Source organism: Radiomyces spectabilis (assembly GCF_025331425.1).
Source record: "Radiomyces spectabilis strain NRRL 2753 chromosome Unknown BYT42scaffold_8, whole genome shotgun sequence".
Classification (NCBI taxonomy): domain Eukaryota; kingdom Fungi; phylum Mucoromycota; class Mucoromycetes; order Mucorales; family Radiomycetaceae; genus Radiomyces; species Radiomyces spectabilis.
This window is the reverse complement of record NW_026251933.1, coordinates 1,715,161-1,741,898: the sequence shown is the minus strand read 5'-3', so window position 1 is coordinate 1,741,898 and position 26,738 is coordinate 1,715,161. Positions and strand designations below refer to the sequence as shown.

General features: G+C 43.2%; 9 protein-coding genes across 9 annotated transcripts; 5 read left to right on the top strand and 4 right to left on the bottom strand.

Moving 5' to 3' along the window:
- Nucleotides 1–901: 901 nt before the first annotated feature.
- BYT42DRAFT_574909 (WD40 repeat-like protein) lies at nt 902–2,614 on the bottom strand. The gene is made up of 8 exons (XM_051568905.1): nt 2,439–2,614; nt 2,325–2,372; nt 2,118–2,233; nt 1,880–2,031; nt 1,725–1,814; nt 1,473–1,656; nt 1,278–1,398; nt 902–1,199 (listed from the first exon to the last, which is right to left on the bottom strand). Exons 1-8 carry the CDS (start codon nt 2,538–2,540, stop codon nt 984–986), a joined length of 1,029 nt encoding a protein of 342 aa, XP_051422644.1. The 5' UTR covers nt 2,541–2,614; the 3' UTR covers nt 902–983.
- A 56-nt stretch (nt 2,615–2,670) lies between these two features.
- BYT42DRAFT_498512 (PCI domain-containing protein) lies at nt 2,671–4,683 on the top strand (the record flags this gene model as incomplete). The annotated part of the gene is made up of 10 exons (XM_051564568.1): nt 2,671–2,760; nt 2,840–2,899; nt 2,966–3,094; nt 3,161–3,268; nt 3,333–3,437; nt 3,519–3,605; nt 3,749–3,910; nt 3,959–4,071; nt 4,147–4,381; nt 4,465–4,683. The coding sequence occupies 10 exons, from the start codon at nt 2,671–2,673 to the stop codon at nt 4,681–4,683; spliced, it is 1,308 nt and encodes a 435-aa protein (XP_051422643.1).
- Nucleotides 4,684–5,781: 1,098 nt separating this feature from the next.
- On the top strand, nt 5,782–7,704 carry BYT42DRAFT_499007 (uncharacterized protein; the record flags this gene model as incomplete). The annotated part of the gene is made up of 5 exons (XM_051564602.1): nt 5,782–5,843; nt 5,913–6,042; nt 6,111–6,168; nt 6,242–7,235; nt 7,305–7,704. The coding sequence occupies 5 exons, from the start codon at nt 5,782–5,784 to the stop codon at nt 7,702–7,704; spliced, it is 1,644 nt and encodes a 547-aa protein (XP_051422642.1).
- A 114-nt stretch (nt 7,705–7,818) lies between these two features.
- Nucleotides 7,819–9,536, bottom strand: BYT42DRAFT_574904 (uncharacterized protein). Its single transcript, XM_051568904.1, has 4 exons — nt 9,115–9,536; nt 8,907–9,001; nt 8,439–8,832; nt 7,819–8,363 (listed from the first exon to the last, which is right to left on the bottom strand). Exons 1-4 carry the CDS (start codon nt 9,421–9,423, stop codon nt 7,947–7,949), a joined length of 1,215 nt encoding a protein of 404 aa, XP_051422641.1. The 5' UTR covers nt 9,424–9,536; the 3' UTR covers nt 7,819–7,946.
- Nucleotides 9,537–9,573: 37 nt separating this feature from the next.
- Nucleotides 9,574–13,284, top strand: BYT42DRAFT_574896 (uncharacterized protein). The gene is made up of 9 exons (XM_051568903.1): nt 9,574–10,381; nt 10,468–10,560; nt 10,630–10,695; nt 10,771–10,926; nt 10,993–11,095; nt 11,170–11,390; nt 11,461–11,616; nt 11,679–11,845; nt 11,912–13,284. Exons 1-9 carry the CDS (start codon nt 10,009–10,011, stop codon nt 13,250–13,252), a joined length of 2,676 nt encoding a protein of 891 aa, XP_051422640.1. The 5' UTR covers nt 9,574–10,008; the 3' UTR covers nt 13,253–13,284.
- BYT42DRAFT_574893 (putative DNA-directed RNA polymerases III 12.5 kDa polypeptide) lies at nt 13,285–13,871 on the bottom strand. Its single transcript, XM_051568902.1, has 3 exons — nt 13,745–13,871; nt 13,590–13,677; nt 13,285–13,512 (listed from the first exon to the last, which is right to left on the bottom strand). The coding sequence occupies exons 1-3, from the start codon at nt 13,847–13,849 to the stop codon at nt 13,382–13,384; spliced, it is 324 nt and encodes a 107-aa protein (XP_051422639.1). The 5' UTR covers nt 13,850–13,871; the 3' UTR covers nt 13,285–13,381.
- Nucleotides 13,872–13,977: 106 nt separating this feature from the next.
- BYT42DRAFT_574892 (Man1-Src1p-C-terminal domain-containing protein) lies at nt 13,978–17,095 on the top strand. Its single transcript, XM_051568901.1, has 8 exons — nt 13,978–14,064; nt 14,136–14,485; nt 14,563–14,613; nt 14,668–15,499; nt 15,565–15,804; nt 15,871–16,220; nt 16,304–16,612; nt 16,676–17,095. Exons 1-8 carry the CDS (start codon nt 13,998–14,000, stop codon nt 16,886–16,888), a joined length of 2,412 nt encoding a protein of 803 aa, XP_051422638.1. The 5' UTR covers nt 13,978–13,997; the 3' UTR covers nt 16,889–17,095.
- A 5,166-nt stretch (nt 17,096–22,261) lies between these two features.
- Nucleotides 22,262–24,541, top strand: BYT42DRAFT_615241 (uncharacterized protein; the record flags this gene model as incomplete). Its single annotated transcript, XM_051571944.1, has 8 exons — nt 22,262–22,289; nt 22,354–22,446; nt 22,567–23,360; nt 23,433–23,565; nt 23,624–23,781; nt 23,876–24,146; nt 24,217–24,320; nt 24,410–24,541. 8 exons carry the CDS (start codon nt 22,262–22,264, stop codon nt 24,539–24,541), a joined length of 1,713 nt encoding a protein of 570 aa, XP_051422637.1.
- Nucleotides 24,542–24,782: 241 nt separating this feature from the next.
- BYT42DRAFT_615240 (acyltransferase-domain-containing protein) lies at nt 24,783–26,319 on the bottom strand (the record flags this gene model as incomplete). The annotated part of the gene is made up of 9 exons (XM_051571943.1): nt 24,783–25,051; nt 25,141–25,261; nt 25,343–25,492; nt 25,574–25,600; nt 25,678–25,704; nt 25,762–25,908; nt 25,997–26,008; nt 26,079–26,196; nt 26,255–26,319. The coding sequence occupies 9 exons, from the start codon at nt 26,317–26,319 to the stop codon at nt 24,783–24,785; spliced, it is 936 nt and encodes a 311-aa protein (XP_051422636.1).
- Nucleotides 26,320–26,738: the final 419 nt, after the last annotated feature.

The window sequence follows — 26,738 nt, the reverse complement described above, 5'->3', positions numbered from 1 at the left end:
AAGGCCTACACGTTGGTATCCGGAAGTCATACTGCGTTGATTATAATTTTTGTAAAGAAAAAACTTTTAGGGTTGCCTCTGGTTGAGTCCAGAGAAACAGGCAAGAAGACAAGAAAATAATAAGAAAAAAGACCAACAAGGAAAAAGAAAGAGGATCTACGCTGAGTTTGTTGCTATTTCCATTAGCTTGGTTTTATATGATTCCTCGAAAAAAAGCGATCGACATCCCATTGGAGAGCATGGTTCCGAAAGCGGCATCTGAAATCCGAAAACACAAATGACGTTGGTGCAAAAAAATTTGGGAAATCAAGGATGGGAGGGATCACCAGTTATTTTTAAACAGATTTCCCTGCTGACGCTGCATGTATTCACATAACGAGGGAGTGCCTTGTAAGTTTTTACAGTACCAGTGATGAGGTTGCTCTCCAAAGAATCAATGGAACCTAAGCAAGTTTGATACACTTCCCCGTTTACGATAAAACAAGTGCAAATTCTTGAAATTTTTATAATCACGAGTCCAATGGACTAGATTGCTATTAGACAATGCTTATTTGGCTTAGATCAGAAACAAGAAATGAACATCTGTATCCTTTTTATAATGTGAACCAGACTTCGTTTTATCCACTATTCCCTTTTTTTCTTTTATTGTGTTAAATGATAGATTCCATTCAAACAAAGTTCAATCTTTGATTTTGCGATTGTCAATTATTTTTTGCGTACAGGATAGTCGATTGAGAAGAAGGACGAGATCGTGTAACCCTAGCTCTTCTGGCCTATTATTCTGAGACGGCTGGAAATGAATATGGAAATGACGGGTTATTTTTCCTGTGTTACCGCAGATCATTGATCTTGTCGAATGGGATGGCTACAAAAGTTTTGAAAAAAAGAACCTTTTTTGTTTTGTTCGTTTCGGCCGGTTATTATTATTTTTTTTTTTACTGAAAGGAGAAGAACTAAAAACGGGAATTCTACGACTGTAGTTATTAGGCATTTTCTTCCAGCTGTTGGATACATTGCCAATTTCCTTTGGAGTCTTCTTTCCACAGAGTGACTTTGTTGTCGCCACAGGATACCGCCAACACGTTGCCTGAGAGCGACCAACTGACGCGCCAAACGACATCTGGGAATTTTTCGCCAAGACTTTTCTTGCTCCACTTTGATGACGGACTATCTTGTGTCCAAATAAGCACAGTTTTATCCTAAGTACACGCTAAGTTAGCACTTGTATTCCTCCTTTTTTCTTTCTTTCCTGATCTCAGGGGGGGGGGGAACGTTACCTGTGAGCAGCTGGCAAGATAACTTCGAGGCAGTCCGACATTGGGTGCCCACGCCACATCGCGGACCCAGTCCGAGTGTCCTTCCAAAGTTTCTTCTTCTTGCCACTTCTTGGTATCCTCTCTGTGAATGAAAGGGAACCACTTTTTGGTCAGCGGTCTTGTTTTTCTAGAGGGATGTTCATAATGTTTTTTTACCTCCAACCCCAAATCTTGATAAGATTGTCGCAACCGGCCGAGACTAGCTTTTTGACGATATTGACATTCGGGGCTCCGCCATTGGTTTGGATCAAACTTCCAGGAATAGCTGCGGGTGCCCAAGTGACTGCATTGCATCCAATAGCATGCGCATCAATTACAAAAGTCTCCCATGAACCATCATCTGTAAGCAACATCATGAATAAACCCTGCTCATTTCTCTAAACTTATCCTATCATCATCCGAGCGTACCTCGATACTCAAGAACGGAAATTTTGCCGTCCGATGAAGCACATGCCAACATGGCGCCAAGTTCATGAGGAGCCCAAGAGACAGAATTCACTATCAAATTTTCGCTTCAATCAGCCCAAGAGCTGCACACTTTTTTTTCTCTTAAGGTTTCGTACCAGATGCTGTATGTACGTTGTGTTCCTTGATTTTAGTCCAAACACCATTCTGTTCCTTCCAAATGAAAACTCGTCCGTCATAGGCGCACGAAGCCAAAATCGAACCGAATTTTGGATGTGCCCATGCTACTTGCCACACCGGTGATTCGTGTCTAATGAATATCCAGATATGCATATGATTAGAGTTCATTGTTGGGGAGACATGCGTCATGTGTATTGTTCGTCCGCGCAAGCTTACCCTGTGAGTGTTTCTACGAGACGTTGTGAATCGCCATCAATATCAAAAATCTTGATGGTGCGATCCGACGAAGCCGTTGCTAAACGGCGCGAGTAGTAGTCTAATTGCGCATCATGCTGTAAAAGAAAGTTAAACCACTGCAGGATGAAAAGGCACGGGACGTCCGGAAGGAAAAGAGCATGACGGAAACCGAGGGAGTTTACTTACAATCATATCTTCATGATGGGTTTCAACGGTATTTGCCGGTGGTTGAGACTAGCAAAAAAACGGTCATTTTCAACTGCGTCATGAAATACAAAGTATAAACGGGCCCACACTTACCATTGCGTAGAAAAGCGAGGTGGGTGCAGAGTGTGTGGACACGTTGCAATAGCGAGAAAGGGCCAATGTCGCTGAGTGGCTGCTGAAATCAAACTCCGTCATCGCGGTCTCATGAATGACGTGTACAAAGTGATTTTTTGGTGGTGGTTGCGTCAAGCTCGTCTGCTTAGTTGTTCAGCACTCTTTTTTTGCTTTAATACCGTCATCCCCCATCCTCCAACCGCGAAAAACAATGAGTGACGAAGGAAAATTGGAAAAAATGGAAAAGGACTTTAGTCCTCAAGTCGATGCATTGTTGCCTGAAACCGAACAATTGGCTAGGGTACCTCTTTTTCTTCTTTTTATCCACCAATGAACCAACGATCGCTTCGAAAAATACTGATCATTGCTTGCCATGATAGAACGGCCAATTGAACGAAGCTTTGGATAAGCTGCTGGCAGTGGAAAAGCAAGCCCGTAACGTAAGTGATCTGGTTCAATTATCTATTAAAGGATAATAGCATTGTAATCCCTCGACAAAACTCTAGGCGGCCGATCAAGCGTCCACCGGTCGTATTCTCGTGCATGTGATCAAGCTGTGCTTTGAAGTCAAGGAATGGAAACTGCTCAATGAACAAATCATTCTCTTGTCAAAGAAGCATGGTCAATTGAAAGCAGTAAGTGCTCCCAAGCTAATGCACCCGTGCCACGGCGTATGTATTCACCACCTCGAGTAAATCTAGGCTACCACGAAGATGGTTCAGGAGGCCATGTCATATCTGGATGAGACCCCCGACATGGAAACTAAGCTCGAATTGATCGATACACTTCGCACAGTCACAGATGGAAAGGTACGGTCATGAACACTCGAATAAAGAAGAGAGTACGTCTAATTAAACACTTTGGGTGCCGCAGATCTATGTCGAAGTGGAACGTGCGCGTATCACTCGATTACTTTCAAAGATTCGTGAAGATCAAGGCAAAGTGAATGAAGCAGCAGATATTCTTCAAGAACTTCAGGTAGGGATTGCATGACAAAAAATGATTCTCAGAATGGCCATACCGTTTCTGACTTGTGCATCTTGATTTTTTCGGTTGTAGGTTGAAACGTTTGGTTCGATGGAACGTCGTGAAAAGACCGATTTTATTTTGGAACAAATGCGTCTTTGTCTGGCCAAGCACGACTATGTTCGAACACAAATCATTTCAAAGAAGATCAATACAAAATTCTTCCAGGAGAAAGAGAATGAGGTATGTTGTGGCCGGTCGCTACTACTTCTATGTAGAACGATACGCATGGCAATGATTATTTACGACAAGGCTCTTTTTAGGATCTTAAATTGCGTTACTACGATTTAATGATTCAGCACGCATTGCATGAAAATCAATATCTGAATATCCACAAGTTTTATAAGCAAGTCTATGACTCGGAAACGATTCAACAAGATGAAGCCAAGTGGAAAGAGGCAAGTTTCAATCATCCGTCGGGGATGGTCGAGTAATTTTTTTTTCTAACCCGCTTGGTTCATGGCTATGTTTAGGCTTTACAAAATGCCGTGCTCTTTATCGTATTATCGCCTTATGACAATGAACAATCCGATCTTTTGCACAGAACTTTCCAAGACCCTCACCTTGCACAAATCCCGCTATACAAGTACGTAATTAGTTATCCTCACGAACCCATGGTAGCTTTTGTACTGAAATGTCCTACTTTTTTTTTGTATAACAGCGAACTCACAAAGTGTTTTGTGACGACCGAATTGATGCGATGGTCTGCTATTGAGGAAGTGTATGGCCACCATTTGCAACAGACCATGATTTTCGACAAATCATCAGAGGAGGGAAGAAAGAGATGGGAGGAACTTCATCATCGTGTCATTGAACACAATATCCGCGTTATCGCAAAATACTACACACGAGTGAGCACCAAGCGTCTGACTCAACTTTTGGATCTGAGCGAAAAGGTAAACCCGGAAAAAAACCTTGATTTGGATATGCAATGAAAAAAAAAAATGGTGATGGGAGACTAAACGCGCTTTTTGCACAGGATACTGAGGAATTCTTGTCCAAGTTGGTGGTATCCAAGACGATCTATGCACGAATTGATCGTACGGCGGGGCTCGTGTCATTCAAGGTGAAGAAGGACGCTAATCAAGTATTGAACGATTGGTCGAGCGATATCAACTCGTTGCTGAATTTGGTGGAGAAGACATGTCACTTGATTTCAAAAGAAGAGATGGTGCACAGCATTGCCAAAGTGATGTAAACAGAAAGAAACCAAATGATTTTTTTTTCTTGTGAATAAAACACAGCAGCATGTATGCCTGTATCAAAATAAGATGGTTCCTTGTGTATTTGATTTGATGTAGTTTGATGGAATGGAAGAAATTTTCACCGATTCTGACCAAAGCAGATGCACATTTTCTTTTTGCCTGCTCCATAGCAAAATCGGAAAGGTTCAGCTTTGAACCTTACCGATTTCCACCTCACCGAATTTGCTGAGACTCTGTTTTTTACTCGCTTCCGTAGGGAATCGGTAAGATAAAAACGACAACGTTATCGATTTTTACTGATTTTTTTATAACAGAGCTCTGATTGGCCAGAATCGATAAGGTAAGAAGCCAAAAATCTTACCGATTCTGACCAATCAGTGCTCAGACTCTCTTTCACCTGTTCTCTGTAGGATATCGGTCAGGTTGAAAAGCAGTATTTTTTACAGAATTTCATTCACCTTAAAGATTCTGATCAAACAGATGCTCATTTTCTTCTTACTTGTTCCATTCGGAAACGGCAAGGCGAAAGCAAAAATCTTTTTCAGGATGGGAAAAACCCCTGGCACAAGACGCGGAGAATCAATTATTCGTTTGGCGATCCTTGACTGTGATGGCACAAAAACTGTCAGCATTTGGTATTGATGCTTTTTTTCATGTGTTAGGCGCATGGCAGAACGGATTCTTTCTTGCATGGATAGATTTAGTGGTTGGCTCACGGTCAATGGCGCGATTATTTGATGCTGATATGAATCATGGCAATGCCTCAATGCACCTATGAGTGTACGAACTTGAAGTCTGGATCGGTTCTTTTTTCTTCAGGCATCCCTGGTTCTCACGTCGTTGGAGTATGCGAGGCCATGCTCCCTTTTTTATTGTGCTGCATTTCTACCACAATGACATGGTGATTCAGGGTGTGAACCTCATAAATAGGTCAGACGTGTATTGACTCATGTCTTGTAAGCGTGTGCATGGGCGATCCCATCGAAACAAGGTCCGACAAAGTACGTCACCAGTTTTTTTTTTTTTTTCTTAAATAGGGTTTAAAATTTTTGCTGCTTTACACCGAGGAATCCAGAACATAGTACGAAACCATGTCCGAGCAACCTACCAAGGAACCCGTCGAAGACAAGAAGCCCGAGGAAACTTTTTTTGAGTAAGCAAAAAAAAAAAAGAGCGTGCCAATGCTTAGAAATGGAATGACTCACATTCAAAATGTCATTAGCGACGAAGGCAAGCCCATTTCCAAGAAGGCTTTCAAGAAGCTTCAAAAGGAAAAGGAGAAGGCCGAGAAGAAGGCTGCCACCGCTGCTCGTCTTGCTGAAGAAAAAGCTCAAAAGGAAGCCGGTGAAGTGGTAAGTGGGGACACGTGAGGCAATCTGTCTAAAGACTTCTTGGTCATTGAGCTTTTTCATGTCTGTAGGATTACTCTCGTGATCGCTATGGCAAGCTTCCCATGAACCAGTCTCAGCAACGCACAGGTAAAAAAGTCGCAGGATGTTTTTTGGTTGGTTTGAAATGTGGCATTGATGATTTTGGTATTGTGGCGGCTAGGCGCTAAGCGTGAAGATATTACCACGATCAATGCATCCCGCGCTGGTGAGAGCGTCATTATTCGTGCTCGTGTCCACACTTCTCGTGCGACGGGTAATAAGATGTGCTTTTTCGTCCTCCGTCAAGGTGTGTCCACTATTCAGGGTATCATTACGGCCGATGCCGATAAGATTAGCAAGCAGATGATCAAGTTCTGTGTTGGTATTCCCGCTGAATCTATTGTGTTGATCGAGGCCACCGTGGCCAAGCCCGTGGAAGAGGTCAAGAGCTGCACTATTTCTGATGCGGAATTGGCCATCAACAAGGTCCATATCATTTCCGAAGTCAAGGCACGTTTGCCCTTCTCTTTGGAAGATGCTTCTCGCCCCGAAACCGAGTATGAGCAGGAGGATACTCAGCTTGTGCGTGTCAACTTGGATACACGTCTCAACAACCGTGTGCTTGATTTGCGTACCACCACCAACAATGCCATTTTCCGCTTGCAGTCGGCTATTTGCTTGTTGTTCCGTGAGTTCTTGGTCAAGAAAAACTTTATGGAAATCCACACTCCCAAGATGATTGCCACCGCTTCCGAAGGCGGTTCCAATGTGTTCAAGGTGTCCTACTTCAAATCCAGTGCTTTCCTGGCCCAGTCGCCCCAGTTGTACAAGCAAATGTGTATTGCTGCCGATTTTGGTCGCGTTTTCGAAATTGGTCCCGTGTTCCGTGCCGAAGATTCCAACACCCATCGCCACATGACTGAGTTTGTCGGCCTCGATATGGAAATGGCGTTTGAAGAACATTACCATGAGGTGCTCGATGTCTTGGATGAATTGTTCGTTTACATTTTCACCAACTTGAAGGAACGTTACACCCGAGAAATCGAAACTGTCAAGAAACAGTATCCCTTTGAAGATTTCGAATTCTTGCCAAAGACCTTGCGTCTCAAGTATGCTGAAGGTATCCAGATGTTGCGTGATGCCGGTGTCGAGATTGGCGATTACGAAGATTTGAGGTAAGAGTGGAAAATATAGTTATATAATGTCACGACGCAGTCGCTGATACGTTCTTTTGTTTCAATTAGCACGGCCAATGAAAAGTTCTTGGGTAAACTGGTCAAGGAAAAGTACCACACCGATTTCTATATTCTCGACAAGTTCCCTCTGGAGGTGCGACCTTTCTATACCATGCCTGATCCGGAGAATCCCAAGTATTCCAACTCTTACGATTTCTTTATGCGTGGTGAAGAAATTTTGTCGGGAGCTCAGCGTATCCATGACCCCGACTTCTTGGAAGAACGCGCCAAATTCCATGGTATTGATTTGTCAACCATTCAGCCATATATTGACGCTTTCAAGATTGGCGCTCCCCCACACGCTGGTGGTGGTATTGGTATGGAACGTGTGCTCATGTTGTATCTTGCTCTTGGCAACATCCGACGCTCCAGTCTGTTCCCCCGTGATCCCAAGCGCTTGGAACCCTAAAACAGAAAACTTTCTCTTGCATTATCAAAATTTTGTTGTGTTGTAATAAAAAGCAATGACCTCGCTATAGATAAACTTGTTTGGTCGTCCTTTGCTCTTATATTACAGTCCAGGTTTTTTTTTTTTTTTTGTTATTCTATTGGTGTTGGGTGAGGGTGTTGCCGTATTACTATTACAATGACGAAAAAATTAAGGAGGTAATGACTAGATTAGGTGTGGTATAATGGCTCAATATATTACGTCTAGGCCATGGAGTCATTTATATCTGGTTTTTGATATCTGCGTGCGCGTCTTGTTTGCAACCATGGAGACGGGGGTCTATCTGTCACATGAGCCGGCGCTACACGATTATTAGAGTGACTGGATGGAGCTGCAAGTGGTGGCAAACTGATCTCGTCAGCTGAGGTGGGTGAGGAGGATGTCGTGGTGGGTCGACTGAATGCCAAGCGACTGGGTGGCGCAGTTGGATAATATTTGTAATAGGCATTCAGGGCGGCAAATAGGCCAAACATGATGAGTCCTATGCCAAGAAACCACAACCCGACTTTTCCGCCATGGACACTAATAATTTGGTTGATAGCGTCCGAGAATGGGTCACGTTCGGGGACCATCGGTTGTCGTAACGATCTGAACATGTAGACAGCCACAAACATGAACACCTGTCGAGGGATATATAATAACCGTAGAGATTAGTTTTCCTTATTTCCAGATCCGGAGTATCGAAAAAGACTTACACCGGCCCGGGCAAGGAATCCGAGGTGACCGAGCATATAGACGAAATATTTCTCAAATCTGGTACAATGATGAAGCATTAAATCGCGGTACCAGCGTCCCGAGAAGCCGTTTTGTATCTGTGTAACGAAGGCGATGACAAATGCAATGCCAAACACTGCTACTGCCATTTGATGAATCCAATCGCCCTGTGCCCAGCATGTGGGGAAGCAACCGGTGACCTGGCTTGTCGTTCGAAGATGGCGTTCTTCCATGGATTCCGATAACAGCTCGCCAATCACCACGAGATATACAACGTACACGATACCCGAAACAATGGGCGACAATCTGTAACGAAAGAAGTTTTGAAATACAGACATCGTTCTATCTGAACCTTGACCGGTGGAGCCTTCCCAACTACAGCAGATTCATGGGAAACAGTTGGCACATGAAAAAAGAGAGGAGGAAAATGGGACTCACAGCTTACTTACAATCTCCATATAGCGTAAAACAAGATGCCGACAAACATGGCAATCAGAATAGGGGTACCGCCGATTTCAAATAAGCCTAGAAATAAAAAGGCGCCCTGTCACCGATAAGCACAATAGTAGTATCAGGAACAAGTTCATGCATGAGTGATTGCAATTGCATCGATTTGTAGTTAGTAGTTGTTCCCTCTTAAAACGGAATTTTTTTTACCATGGGAGATTCGGCTTTGACCTCCGTGCTGAGATCTTGGGCGGTGGCGATGCATAGACCGCCCATCACCGAGTAAACAATGCCTTTGGCCACAAAGCCGATACGGCCCAACCAACGTACAATAGCTGCGTGCTGCGGTTTGACTCCCGACGGGTATTTAAAGCTTTGCCAGCGTTTTTGTCGTTTGGTGAGTGGCGGTGTGAGTTCTTCAGGGTTTGCTTGGATACTGGGACGTCGGCTCCCAGGCGACCGTTTTGCTATGCGCCATACAAGTTGGACAAGCCGATTCTCCGAGAGAAAATCCAACATGAAAAATAAAATTAAAAAAAAAGCAGGGAATAAAAGTGAACAAAAAATTTTTTTACAATCAGGCACAAAAGAGTCAAAAAAGCTTAATGCTGCAAGAGAAAAAAAGAAATAAGAATAATAAAAAAAAGAGGTACTTTTCACGGGATCAGCTTTGCAAACAGGTGAGTAACCTTTCATGGTCGTACACAGTTTGAAAAATGAGACAACGACTCGCCGAGTGGAGCGGCTTAATTTCACCCGCGCGCACGTCCTTTTCCAATGAGCCGAACCACAAGGCAAAAGTAGACATTTACAAGCCTGTTTTCATTTTTTTTATATCACGTGGACTGTTTTTTCATCCACCAGCAGTCAATGCAAGTCAAGTTCATCTCCAACTATTAATTAGGTGTAATAAGGCCCAATAACAGGTTCCAAAGTTGGTTTGTATCGTTTGTTTAGCGAATATTCCCGTGTTCTCTTTTCTCCATAACAATACGAATGCCGAAACCGAATTCAGAGAGGCAGCGTCGGGTTCAAAGGTGTCATGACAATACTTGAGTTATTTCCTTTTTGAATTCATTATGAAAAATACAATAACTAGCGGTTATGAGCCAAAAAAAGCAGAGGCAAGCAATCAAGGTCAGAATAAAAAAAAAGGGAACAATAAAAAATTATCCCATTTTTTTAGGCCAATGGATTGCGTTTCCGCCCATTGATTGCCAAGAGCACCCAACCGCCTCGTGCTTTTCTAATTGCTACCCATACTCGCATCATTGCTTGGTCTTGATGACCTTTTTTAAGCTTTCAAAAAGCAGTGATAAGAGCTTATACCCCTGGTCAAACCGTAAGCTTGGCGGCCACAGTCATTTTTCACCGAGATGGGGTCACGCTGCCACTTCTGTTCCTGGAGGCAATATCCTCATTTTTGGCGGAATGCATCGCGGTCATGCCAAGAAAGACCTGATTGCAATCGATACAAGTGAGTCATTCGAACTGCGAAATGGACCGTTTTCGACAAATTTGAAAAATGGATCAAAAAAGCTGATTGGGCTCATGTGTCTCTAGGTAACCTGTCAGCCAGTGTCATTAACGCACACGGCGATATTCCCCCACAACGTTGCTCAGCCACGTTGGCAACCCTAGGTCATTGTGCGTTACGTAAGTAAAGGAACAGTGAAACAAATAATATGATCCCAAGTAACCCACTCTTGTTCGATGCGATGACAGTCTATGGCGGTGCTCCTATTCAACGCGACCAGATCTGGGATATCAATGTTTATGCGTTTCAAATCAGTAAGCGGTTCGAACCAATGAGTTGGAAGGGTGGAAATATTTTGGGGAAAAAAAAAGAATGACCGAAACGAACAGATACTCGGCAATGGAGTCGTATCATTTTGGAAGGCGAAGCACCCATGCAGCGATCAGGACACTCCGTGGCGGTGATGGATGGCATGATGATTGTTTGGGGTGGACAGTGCGGGACACACTACTTCAATGATTTTTTTGCTTTCCATTTATATCCCTGTAAGTCCATGTCAAAAAAGCCAATGGTGTACAACATACTCGGACGCTCATGATTTTCTTTCTCAGCCAGTGCATCCCATGGTCAATGGCGAACGATTCTTGCCAAAAACGAAGGCCCCAGTCCTCGTGCCGGTCATGGTTCCGTGGTGTACCAAGATAAACTTTACATGTAATTTGGAATACCACGATGGATGCTTTGCTGGTAACACGTACACTTACCCTTTTGACTGGATGATGATGTAGTTTTGGAGGAATGGACGATCAGCGACTTTATCAGGACATGTGGTGCTACGACTTTGAAACTCGATATTGGGCCTGTCTCCGTACCGTCGGTTACATTCCGTCACCGCGCGCTTACTTTGGGTGTACCCTGATGGATGGCGTCATTTATGTATTTGGTGGTCACGGCGCCGCGGGACAACGTGTGGATTATCTAGGCGACTTGTGCGGTTTCAAAATATCCAGTAAGTGAACAGTCCGAAAACGTCGAATTAGCGTACAGCGATGATGACCTCAGACCATGAATTATTCAAGGTCAACGTTGGTATATGTTTCGAAACATGGGAACCGCGCCTTCACCACGGGACCACCTGAGCTTCACCAGTGTCAAGGGCAAAGGTTACATCCTCGGAGGATCGGCGGACCATCCAAAAATGGACGATGCCGCCCTGGCTTACATCTTGGACAGCTGTAAGTACTTGTGTATTTTGGCCTAGGCCGTGCTCCATGAAAACTCACCACCAAGAGGTTAGCCAAAATCAATTACCCTGCTGAACCTGTACCTACATCGCCACCCCCGTCTGCAACGTTTTTTTCACCCAATAGACTCACTTCACCCTCGCTTCATTCTGATCCCTCATCCCCTCTCTCACCCACGCTCGCTGTCAATCATCTTCCGGTACCGCCAATGTCGGACATGGTGAGCTTCTCTTCCAACTGTCTCCCCAATGATTTGAACCTTAAGATGGCGATATCTGAAACAAAGCAGGAATGTCCATCGATGGATCCAGCAATGTCCTTTTCTTCTTCTCCTTCCATGATATCCACCGACCACCTCAATGGCCATACGATCGATACTCCAGCCGAACCGAATCATAGCTCTTTTGATTCATTGCCGCATGAAATCAGGCTACCCTCCGGGAACCCGCCACCGCGGCCATCGCGGGAAGGCGTGCATTTAGATTGCGGGTATCAAGATACGTTGGACGTCGACGTGAAAGAAGAAGCATCAGCGCGAATGGATCCAAGACATGCCAACACTGTGCAAACAGAACAAAGTCGGGAATCCGGATTGGCACCGTGCAGGGGGTCGGTGAGTGCACGGACCTTGCCGCGCTCCTCGGCATTGGACCCGGAGGAGCTGCATGCATTACTGTATGAAATACACGCACGTGATGCGACCATTCGTGATTTAAAGATCAAGGAGCAGTGGTGGGCCCTCGAGACTGCGCTCAGCCACCAAGACGATCCTCAACGCCTGGACGAAAAGACAAAAGAGATCATTCAGCATCGGAACGCCAGTCACACCGACGAAAAACTGTTGACGCAACTCATGGCGGCCAAATCCTTGTTACAAAAGGCCAAAAGCACTGCATCTCAACAGAGCCATCTCATGTCGCGAAAACTAGATCAAGCCGATCACGCCCGAGTCTCTGCATTGAATGAAGCGGCGTACTATCGATCGAAATACGAGGCCATCACTCAACAGCAAACTGACGATCTTGTCCACATTGAGCGTGAGCGTATCCTAGATTTACAAAAGCGATTGACCTCGGCATTAAATGAAAACGATGCGGACAGCCAATTGCTTCAGCAATTGCAGCGACGAACGCAACTGGATCAGTTGGGTCGAGTAAGAGCGGAGGAAGCGGCAAATCAAGATCAAGAGCGGGCCAAAAAAGCGCAACTATCACACCAACGGACGCTGACGGAACTGTGCTTGCTGCATCAGCGTACGGTGGAAGCGGAAGAACAAGCGCGTAAATATGTGGTGGAAATCGCTCACTTATCGAGTCGATTGGCGGATGATTTGATGCAGTACCATCTTCACGATGACCGATCCGAAGTCATGATTAAACAATCGCAACTGGAATCGGCCCATTTTGTGGCGCGGAATGAGACCGCGTTGTTACGACGACAACTGGCGGAAAGCAAAGATGACATTGCGCGATTGCATACGTTGCTATCAGAAAAAGAGGAAGCCATCAGCGAATCTCAGCACCGGCTGGAGAAATGTCGACTGCAAATAGATTTCTGGAATCAACGCCAACCAGCCGCAACACCCCATTTCAATAAAATCAATGGCGCAAATGAGGCGGCCGATTGATTCGTTATAGGAAAAAAAATTACCATGGTTGTCTAGAAATATACATTTTTATAAGCATGCTGAAGTTAAGGGGGAATATGAGGCGATGAAGAGAATTGTAATAACAGAATAATAAGACCGAGAGCAGATTTAGCCTTCGCGCCATTGATGCTGACAGTTTTCATTGCAGCATTTGTAAAAGATGGACATGGGTTCATCAGCGGATCGGATCTGGATCTGCATAAAGTACGCTCGTTCATGTTCACACTTGGGACACGTAACTAAGGCAACCGACGAAAACAGTGAACAGTGAGCGATGACGGTTAAGGAAATTAAAAAGTTCTGCAAGCGCACTAACCTTCAGTGGAATCGACATTCTCCCATGCCGCTGCACCACCCAATACGTCGTCGACTTCCTTTCTTTGCAGCAGTTTACGAGTGGTATGCTGCGGTAAGAATGATCAGTTTTTAGGTTGACTGTGTTAGAGGAAGTCAAGACAACAAAAAACTTACGCGAGAGTGGATATTGTACATGTAAGGGCATGTTTGGCAGAAAAAGGTCTGTCCACCTTCGTTTTCAATGAGCAACAGATTCGAACACTGCGGACAGAACAGCATGGAGAAAAAACAATGGTCGAACAGAGGCGCACAAAAAATTCCCCATAATCTTAAAAAAAAAAGAAAGAAAAACTCTGAGGGTGACTGCTGAGTTTTCCGCTCTTTTTCAACCGGCACCTGGGATCGCCCTCTTTTTCTTTCTTTTTTTATGCAAAAAACCACAATGACTACGCCACGCGCTTACAATGACATTCCCAATGAACTGTATTACTTGCGTAAGCATTCCTTTTCTACACTTCATAGTGGACAGTATTGACTTACTCAGTGGCATGTCCCTTTCAATTAGGCCCCAATCTATCCCCTTCCTCTCTCACGCGCTACCAACTAAAGGCCATTCTTCAGTCACATCACGTTCCTATACCTTCTTCACCTAGCAAACCCACGCTTCTCAGTTTATATATGGACCATATTGAAGCAAACAGAGACGCCATTCTCGCCAAGTACAAAGAAACCCATTCACAACCGGTTGGCGATGAAAGTATGTCGTCATTGCCGTCTTCCGCTGGATACAATTTTCGGCGAAAACCCAAAAAGGAAACCCTCCAAGTTACGAACAAGGTGGTCAATAAGAAAGCACCTGACCACAAGAAACGAGAAAATAAACCACGAAAAGCAAAAAACCCGTCGTCTTCATTGGTAAGCCCATTCACAATGAAATATCTGAGGGCCTGCATAATGTCTCATTCAAAAATATATTAAAAAATTATCTTTAGGAGCGCATCACTGATTATTTGTTTCCTGGGTCTCGAAAAGGACAAGACAAGGTAAGCTAAAACATCAAGTTTAATATCATGCTGTCTCCTGAAGTTCAACCATAGGTCATAGCCTCATGGCCCGTCACACCGAGCCCTATTCCCACCGAAAGCTCCGGCGAGTCTGAGGATCCAATGGCAACGGAAGAAATCTCTGAAGACTTGTCCCATGAAGCGTTCGATCAAGATCCTGAATCATACGAACCATTTGATGCAGCGTTCAATCATGATTCTGAACCATACGAACCTTTGGATTCAGCGTTCGATCAAGACCATGAATCATACGAACCATTTGACGCAGCATTTTATCAAGATCCTGAATCATACGAACCTTTGGATGAATCGTTCGATCAAGCCTATGTACCCTTCGAGATCTCCCACGATGAATTCGACCAAGATTCGGAATCCTCTGCAACGCCTATTGATGATAATATGTCACCAGAAGAACCGATCTTCACGGACGAATCGGGCGAATCGGACTCTCAGGAAGCGGTCATGATGACATCCCCAGAAGACGATATCGACGATTATGCCTTTAATGATGACCTGTCGACAGACAGCTATGAAGATGATGATCCGTTCCGAGATTCTCCTGATGACAGCATTCACCAACCATCCGATGCATCTCCTCCTTCTTCCACTCATACTTTGTGGAACCGTATCCTGGAGAAAAATCCGCTCAATTTCAGACGCCCTATCAACCAACTTGACCGTCTTTGGCAAAATGGCCCACAGGACGACCGGCAAAATGTAACATTGAATGACACCGCAGATTATCTGGAGCATGCATCCGACGATGACGAGTCCTATACCGGTGACGACGACGACGACTTGGATGATGAAGAAGAGTACGCCGCAGAACCCATTCCTGCTGATGAAGTGGCTCAACTCATTCTCGGTAAGCATTCTATTTCCTGACACTTGGATCACCGCGTTATTTATTTATCTAATTATCTGAACTAGACAAAGATCGTGATGATGCCGAAACTCAATCCGCCAAACAGCCAATCGCTCGTGAAATCATCCAAGCACCTACCTGGAAATCGCTTCAAATGCACCGTGTTCGAGACTACTTCTCAAAAGCTCATCGCTACTTAAAGTCATTGCTGATGTTTATCACGGTCGCCTTGACGATATTTATCTCTTTTCAAATCATGTTACGAAAATTTAATGGATACTGCAACTCGCCATCCTTTGATAAAGGTAAAAGGATATCGACAGCATGTTATGATGGATCAATCATGTACTTAAAAAAAATCTCATTAATAGGTGCCTACGAAACACGGAAGCCTACTTTACTGTGGCCTTGTATTCCATGCCCACCAAATGCTCGCTGCAAGTTTGGAGAGATGACGTGTGGGTCTATTTTCGAGAGACGCCATTGCTGGTACAACCGGTTGGGATGGCTACCAGTAGCCGATCAATGCGTGATTACTGGCAACGCCAAGGATTACATCTCCAATACCCAACGTACCATAAAGGATATCCTCATCTATCATCAAACAAAATCACTCTACAAGCAATTGCTCGATCACCGCGACATACCACGAGCCGCTTTAGTCCATGCACAAAAAATTGAAAAGAAACTGGTCATGGATCAAGTCCGCCGCAAATGCAAGGTAAGCTGTCAAACAGCTTGACGCTCGTGATCTAACTCCTTTCCATGTATCTGGACCTATTACTGATCTGCGTTAAATTCAAGATACCAGATACGATAGAAAAAGACGTGCTCAATACATCTTTATCTCTTCTGTTGAACGAACCCACTTACCATTACTGGGAAATCGACGGACGAACGTACCTTGGAACGGATAATACACGGTTCACCTGGGCAGCACGGTTCCGAATGTTTATTGCGCGATCTTCCGTGCGCACAGTGTTGTTGGCGGTGTTAATGTCTATTATGACGCCTGTCAGTATTTTTTACCTGTTGCGCACTATTCGTGAAAAGAAACACCAAGCAAAGCTGAATTCTCAAGTTGAACAAATCTACGATATTCTGACCGCACAGGTAAACAAAGCCAACTTTTTATCTCCATGTTCGATCCACGTACTGAACTTTGTTTTTGCACAGTATCGAAAACATTCGGAAAACCCTACGTTATACCCTGAACCTGGATGTGGATTATGGGATTTACGTGATCAAGTGCTAGGCACCCATGATCGGACAAGCATCATGCGAGATTGGGAACGCATTTCCAAAGCCGTACGAAAACATCCACTGATCAAACAGCAATTTCGTGAAGTCAAAGGACAGCCGCAGGAATTCTGGGAAATCGCGACATAATCTATCGTCTGCCAGCCTCTTTGTTTTCTTTCTCTCTTTGCTCAGGAACAACCATTGTAAATAGTATCGGATCCACTTGATCGCTACTTTAGGATACATTTAGAAATCTAATAATCATATAACCATCACGTCAACGCAGAAAGTGATTGCAAATAAAAAAGACACTGGAAGCTGACCCATGTCATCCTTGCAACAAACATTCCTAACCAATAATCACTCTATCGGCCATACTCAGATACAGCGTCGCCCTGATTCGAGCATGATCCCTCGTTCTTATTTTTTTCAGACTCTTTTTGTTCTTCCAACATTTGTCGCCAAAGAAACTGTTACTTGTATTTGTGTATAAAATCCATCCCATGCAATCCATGCAATCAATTGCTCGGTAATTTTGGTAGTTCAAGATGGGTTCATCTTTGGCATATTTTTGATTTGTAACATGACGCGCGCGACATCGGCCCGTAAACCAAGGCAGTGACATATCAAAATTATCCTTCAGTCTTTGCCATAGCACTACCCAAAAGGGATCAGCATAGACACTAAATAAGAAGGCGGCTATGCAACTTGAACCATCCATGAATCGTTCAATTGGTGCCTCATTCTGGATGCAGAACTTTGTTTTTTCAAATGACCCCCAAGCTTGCACCTGAAACGAAATAGGTTCTCCATTTGTAAAAACAACTGGTTTCGACGATAATCAATTTCATCACAGCAGTTAAGAAGCTGCCAGCGGGGTGCTTTCTCTTATCTTCTGTATGGTGTGGGTATTTACCTGCGTCCTTCCCCTTTTATGTATCCTGCGGGACTCTAACAATGTTTTTATGATGCCATGATGCAAAGACGATAAATACATGTAAGGCCGTCGCAAATGATTTGTCTAAAAGTATTTTACCGAGCCACAGCTGCTCTTGCAGATACAGTATATCAATGTCAATGACTACACGAAGCATGCCAAAGTAATTAATATAATGCGAAAACCTAACAACCGCCAATCCATGATGAATCAACTCGGGAGAAATAGCATTTCAAATATTCTGGCGACCATGAGCGTTTTAGAGCGCTCAATTGAGGTGAATGACTTTTGACATGTTTTGGGCCGTTTAAATGTGAAGGCCTTCGAGTGTTGTAACGCAATACCGATTTCAAACAACACATTTTCGGGGAATCAGTCCTTGAAATTGTTCTTTCCCTTATTTTACCGTTCAATGGCTAAAAATAAGACAGATATACAAATTTACAGTAAGTGGTCTGATTATTCTCATCATGTAAGTGCGAAACTGTCTGTTGATTTATGAAGGCGTAGTTCCTGATCAAAAGCGTCCTTGGTAATGGAATAAACAATTTGACATTTAGATCAGCTCTGTGCTCCAAGCCCAGAAGGGAGCATTTTCGTTCGGTACATACGTATTCCAGTGCAACCAATTATTGAAAGGGCTCGGTCAAATGGTTTTTGATGGTGGATGGCGTCATGATTAGATGCCGTTTCGCCCAATAGTCACATGGTAGTTGTTTCAACAATTGAGCCGCTTCAAAGTCTCGTCAGTTCTGGTCTTGTCAATTTCACACAAAGCGTCAATGCGATATGGTTGCAGTACTTCTGTAGTCGGTGGATAAATGGTCAGCCAATCACATTTTGTATTTATACGATAAACGGTGGGAAAGTATCCGAAGCAATCATTAGGGGTGTATAGAGGACATTAACTCGGCGACCACCGATCCACTCGCAGCTGCGCGATGCGTTTTGAGTCCTGACATGGTTTCCTGAAGTGAAAATTTTTTCCCCATTAGGCACCTATGCTGCTCAAACTGTCAACTACAACTTACCAGCGGTTGACGACTGAGGACAAAAAAACGTTCAACCCTCTTTTTTCCTCGAACTTGCTTTTCGACATGAGATCTGTTCTCGGTTCATATTCCGGAGGTATTTGAAGGCTGCAAAGATTGTAATCTTTTTACATGGCAGCCAGTAGGAAAAGAAAATAGATGAGATAAGAAAAGAGGATTGGGATGGTAAAAAAAAAAAAAAGGTGGAAGGATAGTTAAGCGACAACATTGTTTGGCCAGTTTTATAAATGAATGCAATTTTTAATGCTAAATAAATTGGATAATGATATACGTACAAAGTATGATAAAAGAAGCATGACAATGACATCACTTCTTCAACTGATTGTATGTTGCCTTCAGAGTTTCAAGCTCCTGTACTTAGCAAAATGCCCAGTGCTGCGCCCTTCTTCAAACCATTTTTTTCTAGTCCATACGCTTATGCTCACACAAAGCGTGAAAGTAATGGTTATGAAACGAATAGGAGACCAAAGAAAAAAGTACGCTCTGGGAAAATTTAGAGCCACCCTATTGGCTGAGAGGTTTTTTTTGTGGCATCTTTGAATTACAGTGAGTGTCCTGGGCGCTCTTTTGCATTCAAATCGAAGAAACATAACCTCGATAAAACCATTGCTAGTTACAAACGGTTCAAGGAACTCTGAAGGACGAACGCGACGGTTACGTGTTATAGGCCCTTGAGATGGGCCATGCGATGGTCGAATGTCAATGTTCCCAAGAATCTTGAGTGTTGTGCCGTTTCCCGCAGAACAGGTCCCAACTGAATAGGAAATATTGAGGCTAATGGTATTTTAAATAAATGTGTTACATTGCATGAACCCTGTGGGGTCAATCTGTTGCTTACACCGGTCCGCTTTCAATAACCATGTCAATATTAAAAAAAAAAAATTAAACAACAAGGTCAACTTCCTCAAGCCAAGTAAAAAATACTTTTTTGTCTTCATGTCTGTGTCTCACGCCCAGATTTTTTTTTGACGCGTCAAGCGGCATTTAAACGCCCTTTTTTATTCTTGTTCTTATATAAACCCTTTAGAGATCCGCTTCTTTTTCTTTAACTCCTCTTTCTTCTTTATTGCCAGTAAGTAGCTTTAATCGTTAATTTTTTTGTCTTTCAGAGAGAAACTAACTTTTCTTCTAGAAGAATTTATGAAACAACTCACCCGCTCCTCAACCACCACCATGGGCTTTGATCCCAACAAAAAGCGCGTGACATACAAGGAGCTGCCAATTGACAAGACCAATGCTTAAATTAAATCTTGCTTGCTGTTCTCAACCATATTTTAAGGGGCCAAGCTCTAGGCCGCCCGCACTCCTCGCTTTCCGTCCGTGTCGTCCTCTTCGGCGACTTCTTCGTCGTCTTCGTCCTCGTCTACTCGTTCTCATCGTTCTCCAAAGGTCAGTTTCATATATCACATATATCTCATCTAGTCAGCTCTCTTATTTTGAGTACTAACGTTAGTTGCATGAATAGGGCGGCCACATTTACCGCTCGTTACGCGAGGTCGTCATACGATGAATATTATGATATCTTTGAATAAATGCATTTCTTTCGTTAACAGTGATGCAGTATATACTCAACGAACATATGTTTATGTCATTTATCAGCTAGCTGATGTCTTCTTTGATATGTGCTTGCCTTCTTCTATCTTCTCTCTGAATGACTTGGAGGATTATTAATGGATAGACCAATATGCCAACGACATTAAAAACACAAATGATCTATTAGACAATGATTACTGATGAGTGTTTATATGATTCCTAGTTTTTTGCCGCTTTAAAGATGGATTTCCCATGGAAACAACGATGTCTGGATCTTAAGTGGAAGATGACAGCAGAGAAGAATATCCGTCTTATTAATACGATACAAAAAGTAGCTCAGAGCATTGCCGGATTACACGAACATTAATTTGAGAGACCATTGTTATATACGAAGATAAAATAAGACGGGAAGTAAGAATCAAGAAACTCGTCAAACTGAAGGTTGTCCTCTTTATTCGTACTTTGTGATGACTATCTACATATATAATTTAGTAGAGTCCAGTTTCGGATAATGTACGATCGCACATACAATAAATGGACGATCAAGTATGATCGAAAGGTAGCGTGGGGTGACATGATCCACAATCCATGGGTTTGATGGCAGTATAGAAAGTCTGTGATGAGTATCTGAGACTGTATGGAAAAATGTGATATGGAAATGAATATGTGTATCCAGAAACAGCTCAGATAGCATTGACTTTGGCGAAGGAATATGTATGTCAAATACAACAGCCACAAGATGACGATAAAACTTCAGACCCTCATTTGGTCTTTGGCCTCTTTCACAAGAAAGACCATAACAAATTGCTAGGCCGCGTTGGTTATTCGAAGTTCTTTGAACTGTTTACAGTGGATATACTTTTGTTTGAGGGCATTTTTATTTTACTAATTGTATGAAAAATCTCTGAGCTTACCTGTTGATCAATGAGGTCTCAACCGAGAGGATGGTTACACATTAAAGAGCAAAATCTAAATCGATCTGCGATGAGCCTTCAAAAAGGCAAACTCTGGTGTCATGGCAATATGGTCTCATGTCATAAATGTATAATCTGTCCTCTGTGGCTGCTTGACATTGGCAAAATCAATTGAACAAAGTTACTTCCCTAATAATGTACTACTAGAAATTTGCAACAAAAATATAAACACCAATGCAGAGCACCAGAGGCGATGCAGATTTGGAAGGAAAATTAGAATCTGCACTGACTGCAACAGGCGCCCAGAGCAAATCAACAGGTTATTCTAGTGAAGGAATTGATTCATCTAGCCTTTTTTTTTTTTTTCTGATGCTGCTATGCTGAATAATATGGTCCGAATTTGTGAGTGCGGTTTTTCATGTTAGCTTTCATTGATCATTGGAAGCGAATTGTTTTTTAGACCATTAAAAAGCTCTGAAGTTTTTCCAACAAAAAATATTTCTTATTAAAAATATACCGCAATATACAAGCGTTAGACCCATCAGCCTCTCTTGTGTGGCACCAGTTACCTCGAAACCCCTTTTGCTTTTCGATCGGTCTGGCAGAAATATATATGAATAAGATAGCAAAATGACATTGGAAGAGGAAATACTATAGAATATTACCTCGCCATTTAAAGGAGGGACGTGTTAAACAGCTTATCAGCGTTGTGAATGGACAAAAAGATTGATGTATCGTAGCATATCCTATGAAGTTCTACGGATTTATTTATGACGACTTGCTTGCCTTTGAAAGCCAGGACATTAACATGGTCCTTCGTTCAAGGATGCAAAGATTTTTCTTTATGTAAAAGGTGCAACACAATGGTAGTAAAAATTTGCTCGTTTGTTGGGATCAACGGATTCTCCAAACTGAAGCTACAGAAAAAGGGTGCAGGAACGCAATCATCCTCCTCTTTGATCAATGTGACGTGTCTAAGAAATGACGAAATGCGACATCTAATTGAAAATAATTGACGGCGGAGAAAGGAATCCCGATTCGGAATTACAGCCCAGCCATTGCCCGTTGCTTTCCCTTGTCAACTATGTCTTTGAACAACCAAGCTGCCAACGGTAACTGCATTAGCGGTCTGCATTATTGCCATTATAGCCACTAATCTCAAGTTGATTTATATAGAACGTAGCGCATCCGATCTCGCTAGTTCGTTTCTGAATTCGGTCGGTCAGGAATTGACCGGTTCTGAAGATCCTCACGGTCACAGCGTAAAAGGTAGGATAAATCAGTCAAAAACAAATAAAAGAAAAGCTTGAAAATGAGAGCAAATTGAACGACGAATTGAGTTTGCTGATGTTAATGCTTGATACTTTGGGGTTGTGTGTGTGGGTTTAGCTCGGTACGAGGACGACTATTACGGCAATCGCAACGACTACCGTCACAGCAGCAGTCGAGACGATTACCGAGAACGCAGCGATCGAAGAGAAAGAGATCGTGAGAGGGATAGAGATCGCGATAGAGACAGAGATCGACATCGTCGGAAAGATAGAGATAGAGATAGAGATCGGGGTAGAGGCCGTGATAGAGAAAGCAGCAGACGACATGGAGGCTCCAGGGAACGTCATAGTCGTGATGAGAGACACCGAAGCAGTCGAGACGATTATCGGTCATCCAGACACAGTAGACGAAGTCGTAGTCCTCGTCGTCGTGAATCGCGTCACAGTAGTCACCGCAGTTCAAGCCGCTATGGTGGTGGTGGTGCTGAAAGCAACGTTGTACCACTTCACTTGCGTGAACGTAAACTGGATAACTGGGACAAAGCTCCACCGGGAATGGAGGGAATGACGGCCGAGCAAGTGAAATTAACAGGCATGTTCCCTTTGCCTGGACAAGTCATTGGTACACGTGCACCACAATCCTTTGCTGCTCCAGGCACTTATCCTCCTATGGGTGTTGCTACTGATGGTTCAAGAATTCGTATGACCCAAGGGGCGGCAGGTCCGGCCGCTCTCAACGCTACAGTGGCCCGACAAGCACGACGATTGTATGTGGGTCAGATACCATTTGACATTGATGAAGGTCCCATTGCATCATTTTTCAATTCGATTATGAAGCAAAACGGCTTGGCTCAGGCAGACAGTGTTCTGGCCGTACAGATCAACCACGATAAGAACTATGCGTTTGTAGAGGTAAAAAAAAAGAAAAAGCGGGTTTAGGAAGATCAATAATACGTGGGATTCTAACCATATTGCGTTCTTCAGTTCCACGAACCTGCCCAAGCGACTGCGGCGATGGCATTTGATGGTATCATGTTTAATGGACAACCGTTGAAGATTCGTAGACCAAAGGACTACGTTCCTGGCGATGAATATACGGAACAGGCTCATGTACCAGGTAATCCATCAAGTATCATATCAGGCGATATTCATAATAATAACTCTTCGTATTACAGGTCTCGTTTCCACGATTGTACCAGATACCCCACACAAGATCTTCATTGGAGGTTTACCATCGTATTTGAATGAAGAACAGGTGATGGAACTGCTGAAATCGTTTGGTGAATTGCGTGCTTTCAACCTCGTCAAAGATACAACCACTGGTCACTCCAAGGTAACTAGTTTTCCGATCTCTCTTTGACAATATTTAATAGGATGCGATTGGTGAAGGATGTGATGCTCATATACTTTTGTGCCAATTGATTTAGGGTTTCGCCTTCTGTGAATATGCGGATCCCAGTGTCACTGATCTTGCATGTCAGGGATTGAACAACATGGAGTTGGGTGACCGAAAATTAGTGGTGCAACGTGCCAGCATAGGGGCGAAACAGGGTGGTGCGGGAGCCGAACCGCAAAACAGTGCTTTGCCGATATCGCTTATTCCAGTGGGTGGAATCAAGGAGGAAGATGCTACTCGTATTTTACAATTGATGAATATGGTTACCCCAGAGGAGCTTGAGCATGACGAAGACTATCAAGGTACATTGATCATCGATAGGTTATTTTTCTCAAAATAGCTGTGCCACTAACACTTTATATTCTATTCAAGATATTTGGGAAGATATTGCAGAGGAATGTGGTAAATTCGGTACGATTGTTGACATGAAAATCCCACGACCACAGGAACAACAAGCGGTGCCAGGTCTTGGCAAGGTAAAGCCAACGAAAAAAAAAAAAAAAAAGAAAAGAAAAGAAAATGAATGGGGTAATGGAAAAGAAATGACTAACATGGATTAAATCAGGTATTTGTGCGATTCGAGACAAAAGAGGAAGCATTGGCGGCATCTCGGGCTCTTGCAGGACGTAAATTTGCGGATCGAACCGTATTAACTTCTTTCACGGACGAAGATAATTATCTTACGGACAACTTTTAAGCCAACCCAATTTTTTTTATTGTGCTTTGTTCTTTTTTTTTTATTCATTCTCTCCTGTGCTTCTTTGTGAACTCTGCTTATGTATCTCTTCTTCCCTTGTTGGTTATTTTATTTGACTGCGAGAATTTTATGTTAATGTATGTGAAGAATTGTGTCTATCTTTAGTGGAAAAAAAAAGGGGGGAACAACGGAGTATCGTTGCATTCTATTTTTTCTTTTGTTTGTCTTTACGAGCCTGCCATTAAAAAGATTCTTCCCACACTTTTTCTCCTAATCCATCGGTCCAGTGGGATTTCATCTTGGCCAAGAATTTATCCTTTTCAAGATACCGTTCTCTCAGCCATCGAGCCAAACCTTCGTCGTCCGTTGGCAGGTCTTTGATAGCAAAACGTTTCACATTAACATGGAAATCATACTCAGGATCCAAAGATTTGGCATGCACCCGAATCATGGTAGGTGCTTCGTTGAAAACTGCATTTGTCGCTCGATGTCTGTAAACGATGGTGAAGTCTGGGGATAGGAACAAAAAAATCAAGATGAACACCATGTATGCTTGGAACTCAAATAGCAATAAGAGGATGCAGGAACATACAACTTACCATAAACAAACTCAACATGGGAACCTCGAAATTCTTTAACGCAGGTAACAAAACCTTTTGTTCTTGGGACCAGAACGTTTTCCATAATGGGCCAACCACGTCCTCGGGAGAACTCTTGACACTGTCACCCCAAAAATAAAAGGCACCATTCACTTTGTATTGAGTGTTGATGATCTGTTATAGTAGCACGAGTAGACGTTACCTCTTGTAGCTTCTGGGGGGTGAAACGCGATCCTTCGACATAATTGATGATCCATGCCGGTGTTTGAAGCTTTTTGATGCCATCAAATGTTTTCTGGATCTTGCGTTGATCCTGCAACCAATTACGTTTCACAAACAAAAATCCTGCAAGCTGGCAGCGCCCCACACGAGGAAGATGACATTTAAAGACGATTGTTCATGCTTTAACCCAATAATGTTCCCTCTTACTTACCCACATTCCCCATCCAAAGAAAGGTAGCTGGACCCAATAGAAAAGTGATTAATGCTTATTTCTTCTGTCCTTTTTTTTTATGATACACGCGGGTTGGAGCTTACCCATTTGATGGAATCCTTAACAAAATACTACAGCATACATTAATTAGTTGAAGAAAAGGTAAAAGGGTAAATACATGAGAATACCTTGCAATTATGAAGCATATGACGACGGATAGCCACAGAATGTAACATGTAGAAGTCGGTCCAGGAACGGTGATTGCTGATGACCAGTGCTGATTCATGATCAGGAATAGGATCGCCCGAAAAGGTCACCTTTCCTTTTTGCACCCGCTATGCCAGCCAATATGTGAGAATGCCCTCGCGTCAAGGAAGGGGGGGGGGGCAAAACACAAATGTACCGATTTGATCTATGACATACCTCAAAGATAAACTAACAGAGCATAGATAATGAGTGTTGGAATGCAGAATGGAAAACAATAAGGAAATGCCGAGTGACATACCTGCATAGTCTTCCATACAACACCCACGAGATGAGAATTGATCCGTACGACCCATCTTGTACTGAACGGGGACAAAACAAACGAAGACAACTGGACCACTTGCAGTGTGCCTGCCATGCTGGAACCATGGTTCGGTTATTTTATTTTGCGAATATCAAGGGGCAGTAGATAGTTACCCGAACAAGGTAACACCGTAAAAGACGGTGCGAACAGCTTCCGTAATGGCACTAACGGCTCTCATGGATTGCACTGTGGCTCGAATGGGGAACAATCAATGTCGGCAAGGGCCACTTATTCACTTTTTTTCCCCCGCAGAATTCGACATTTTTTTTTTCGGTGCAAATGGAAGATTTCAATTGCCGAGACGTGTCGCTCGTATTATTATATTTTTACGATAAAGTGATATCGTCTCATTAGCTTTTCCTTTAAAGCTTTCATATGGTATAATTGTCGTCTTCCCATCTGTTGCTACAAACGTACTAAGCAGTAGCTGCTGATCTGTTGTCTGCCAGAATAAGAAAACACTAGGAAATGAAAAATAAAAATTTCGAAACTTTCAGATAATAATGTGTTAGGAGACAATGGAGGGCACGCTAGGCGAAATATAACGTTTCCTACAGCAGCTTTCAAATCGAACATACAGACTACCTGCAACTCCTA

Coding starts and splice junctions, on each gene's coding strand:
- BYT42DRAFT_574909 (XM_051568905.1), bottom strand. CDS start 2,540: ATGACGGAGTTTGATTTCAGCAGCCACTCAGCGACATTGGCCCTTTCT. Junction 2,373..2,438: donor CCTCGCTTTTCTACGCAATG/GTAAGTGTGGGC, acceptor TTTTTTTGCTAG/TCTCAACCACCGGCAAATAC. Junction 1,399..1,472: donor ATCAAGATTTGGGGTTGGAG/GTAAAAAAACAT, acceptor TTTCATTCACAG/AGAGGATACCAAGAAGTGGC.
- BYT42DRAFT_574904 (XM_051568904.1), bottom strand. CDS start 9,423: ATGTTGGATTTTCTCTCGGAGAATCGGCTTGTCCAACTTGTATGGCGC. Junction 8,833..8,906: donor TTTTACGCTATATGGAGATT/GTAAGTAAGCTG, acceptor AATCTGCTGTAG/TTGGGAAGGCTCCACCGGTC. Junction 8,364..8,438: donor GATTCCTTGCCCGGGCCGGT/GTAAGTCTTTTT, acceptor ATCCCTCGACAG/GTGTTCATGTTTGTGGCTGT.
- BYT42DRAFT_574896 (XM_051568903.1), top strand. CDS start 10,009: ATGAGCCAAAAAAAGCAGAGGCAAGCAATCAAGGTCAGAATAAAAAAA. Junction 11,096..11,169: donor TACCAAGATAAACTTTACAT/GTAATTTGGAAT, acceptor ATGATGATGTAG/TTTTGGAGGAATGGACGATC. Junction 11,617..11,678: donor GGCTTACATCTTGGACAGCT/GTAAGTACTTGT, acceptor CCAAGAGGTTAG/CCAAAATCAATTACCCTGCT.
- BYT42DRAFT_574893 (XM_051568902.1), bottom strand. CDS start 13,849: ATGCTGTTCTGTCCGCAGTGTTCGAATCTGTTGCTCATTGAAAACGAA. Junction 13,678..13,744: donor TGTACAATATCCACTCTCGC/GTAAGTTTTTTG, acceptor TTCTTACCGCAG/CATACCACTCGTAAACTGCT. Junction 13,513..13,589: donor GAATGTCGATTCCACTGAAG/GTTAGTGCGCTT, acceptor CGGTTGCCTTAG/TTACGTGTCCCAAGTGTGAA.
- BYT42DRAFT_574892 (XM_051568901.1), top strand. CDS start 13,998: ATGCAAAAAACCACAATGACTACGCCACGCGCTTACAATGACATTCCC. Junction 15,500..15,564: donor AGTGGCTCAACTCATTCTCG/GTAAGCATTCTA, acceptor TATCTGAACTAG/ACAAAGATCGTGATGATGCC. Junction 16,221..16,303: donor AAGTCCGCCGCAAATGCAAG/GTAAGCTGTCAA, acceptor GTTAAATTCAAG/ATACCAGATACGATAGAAAA.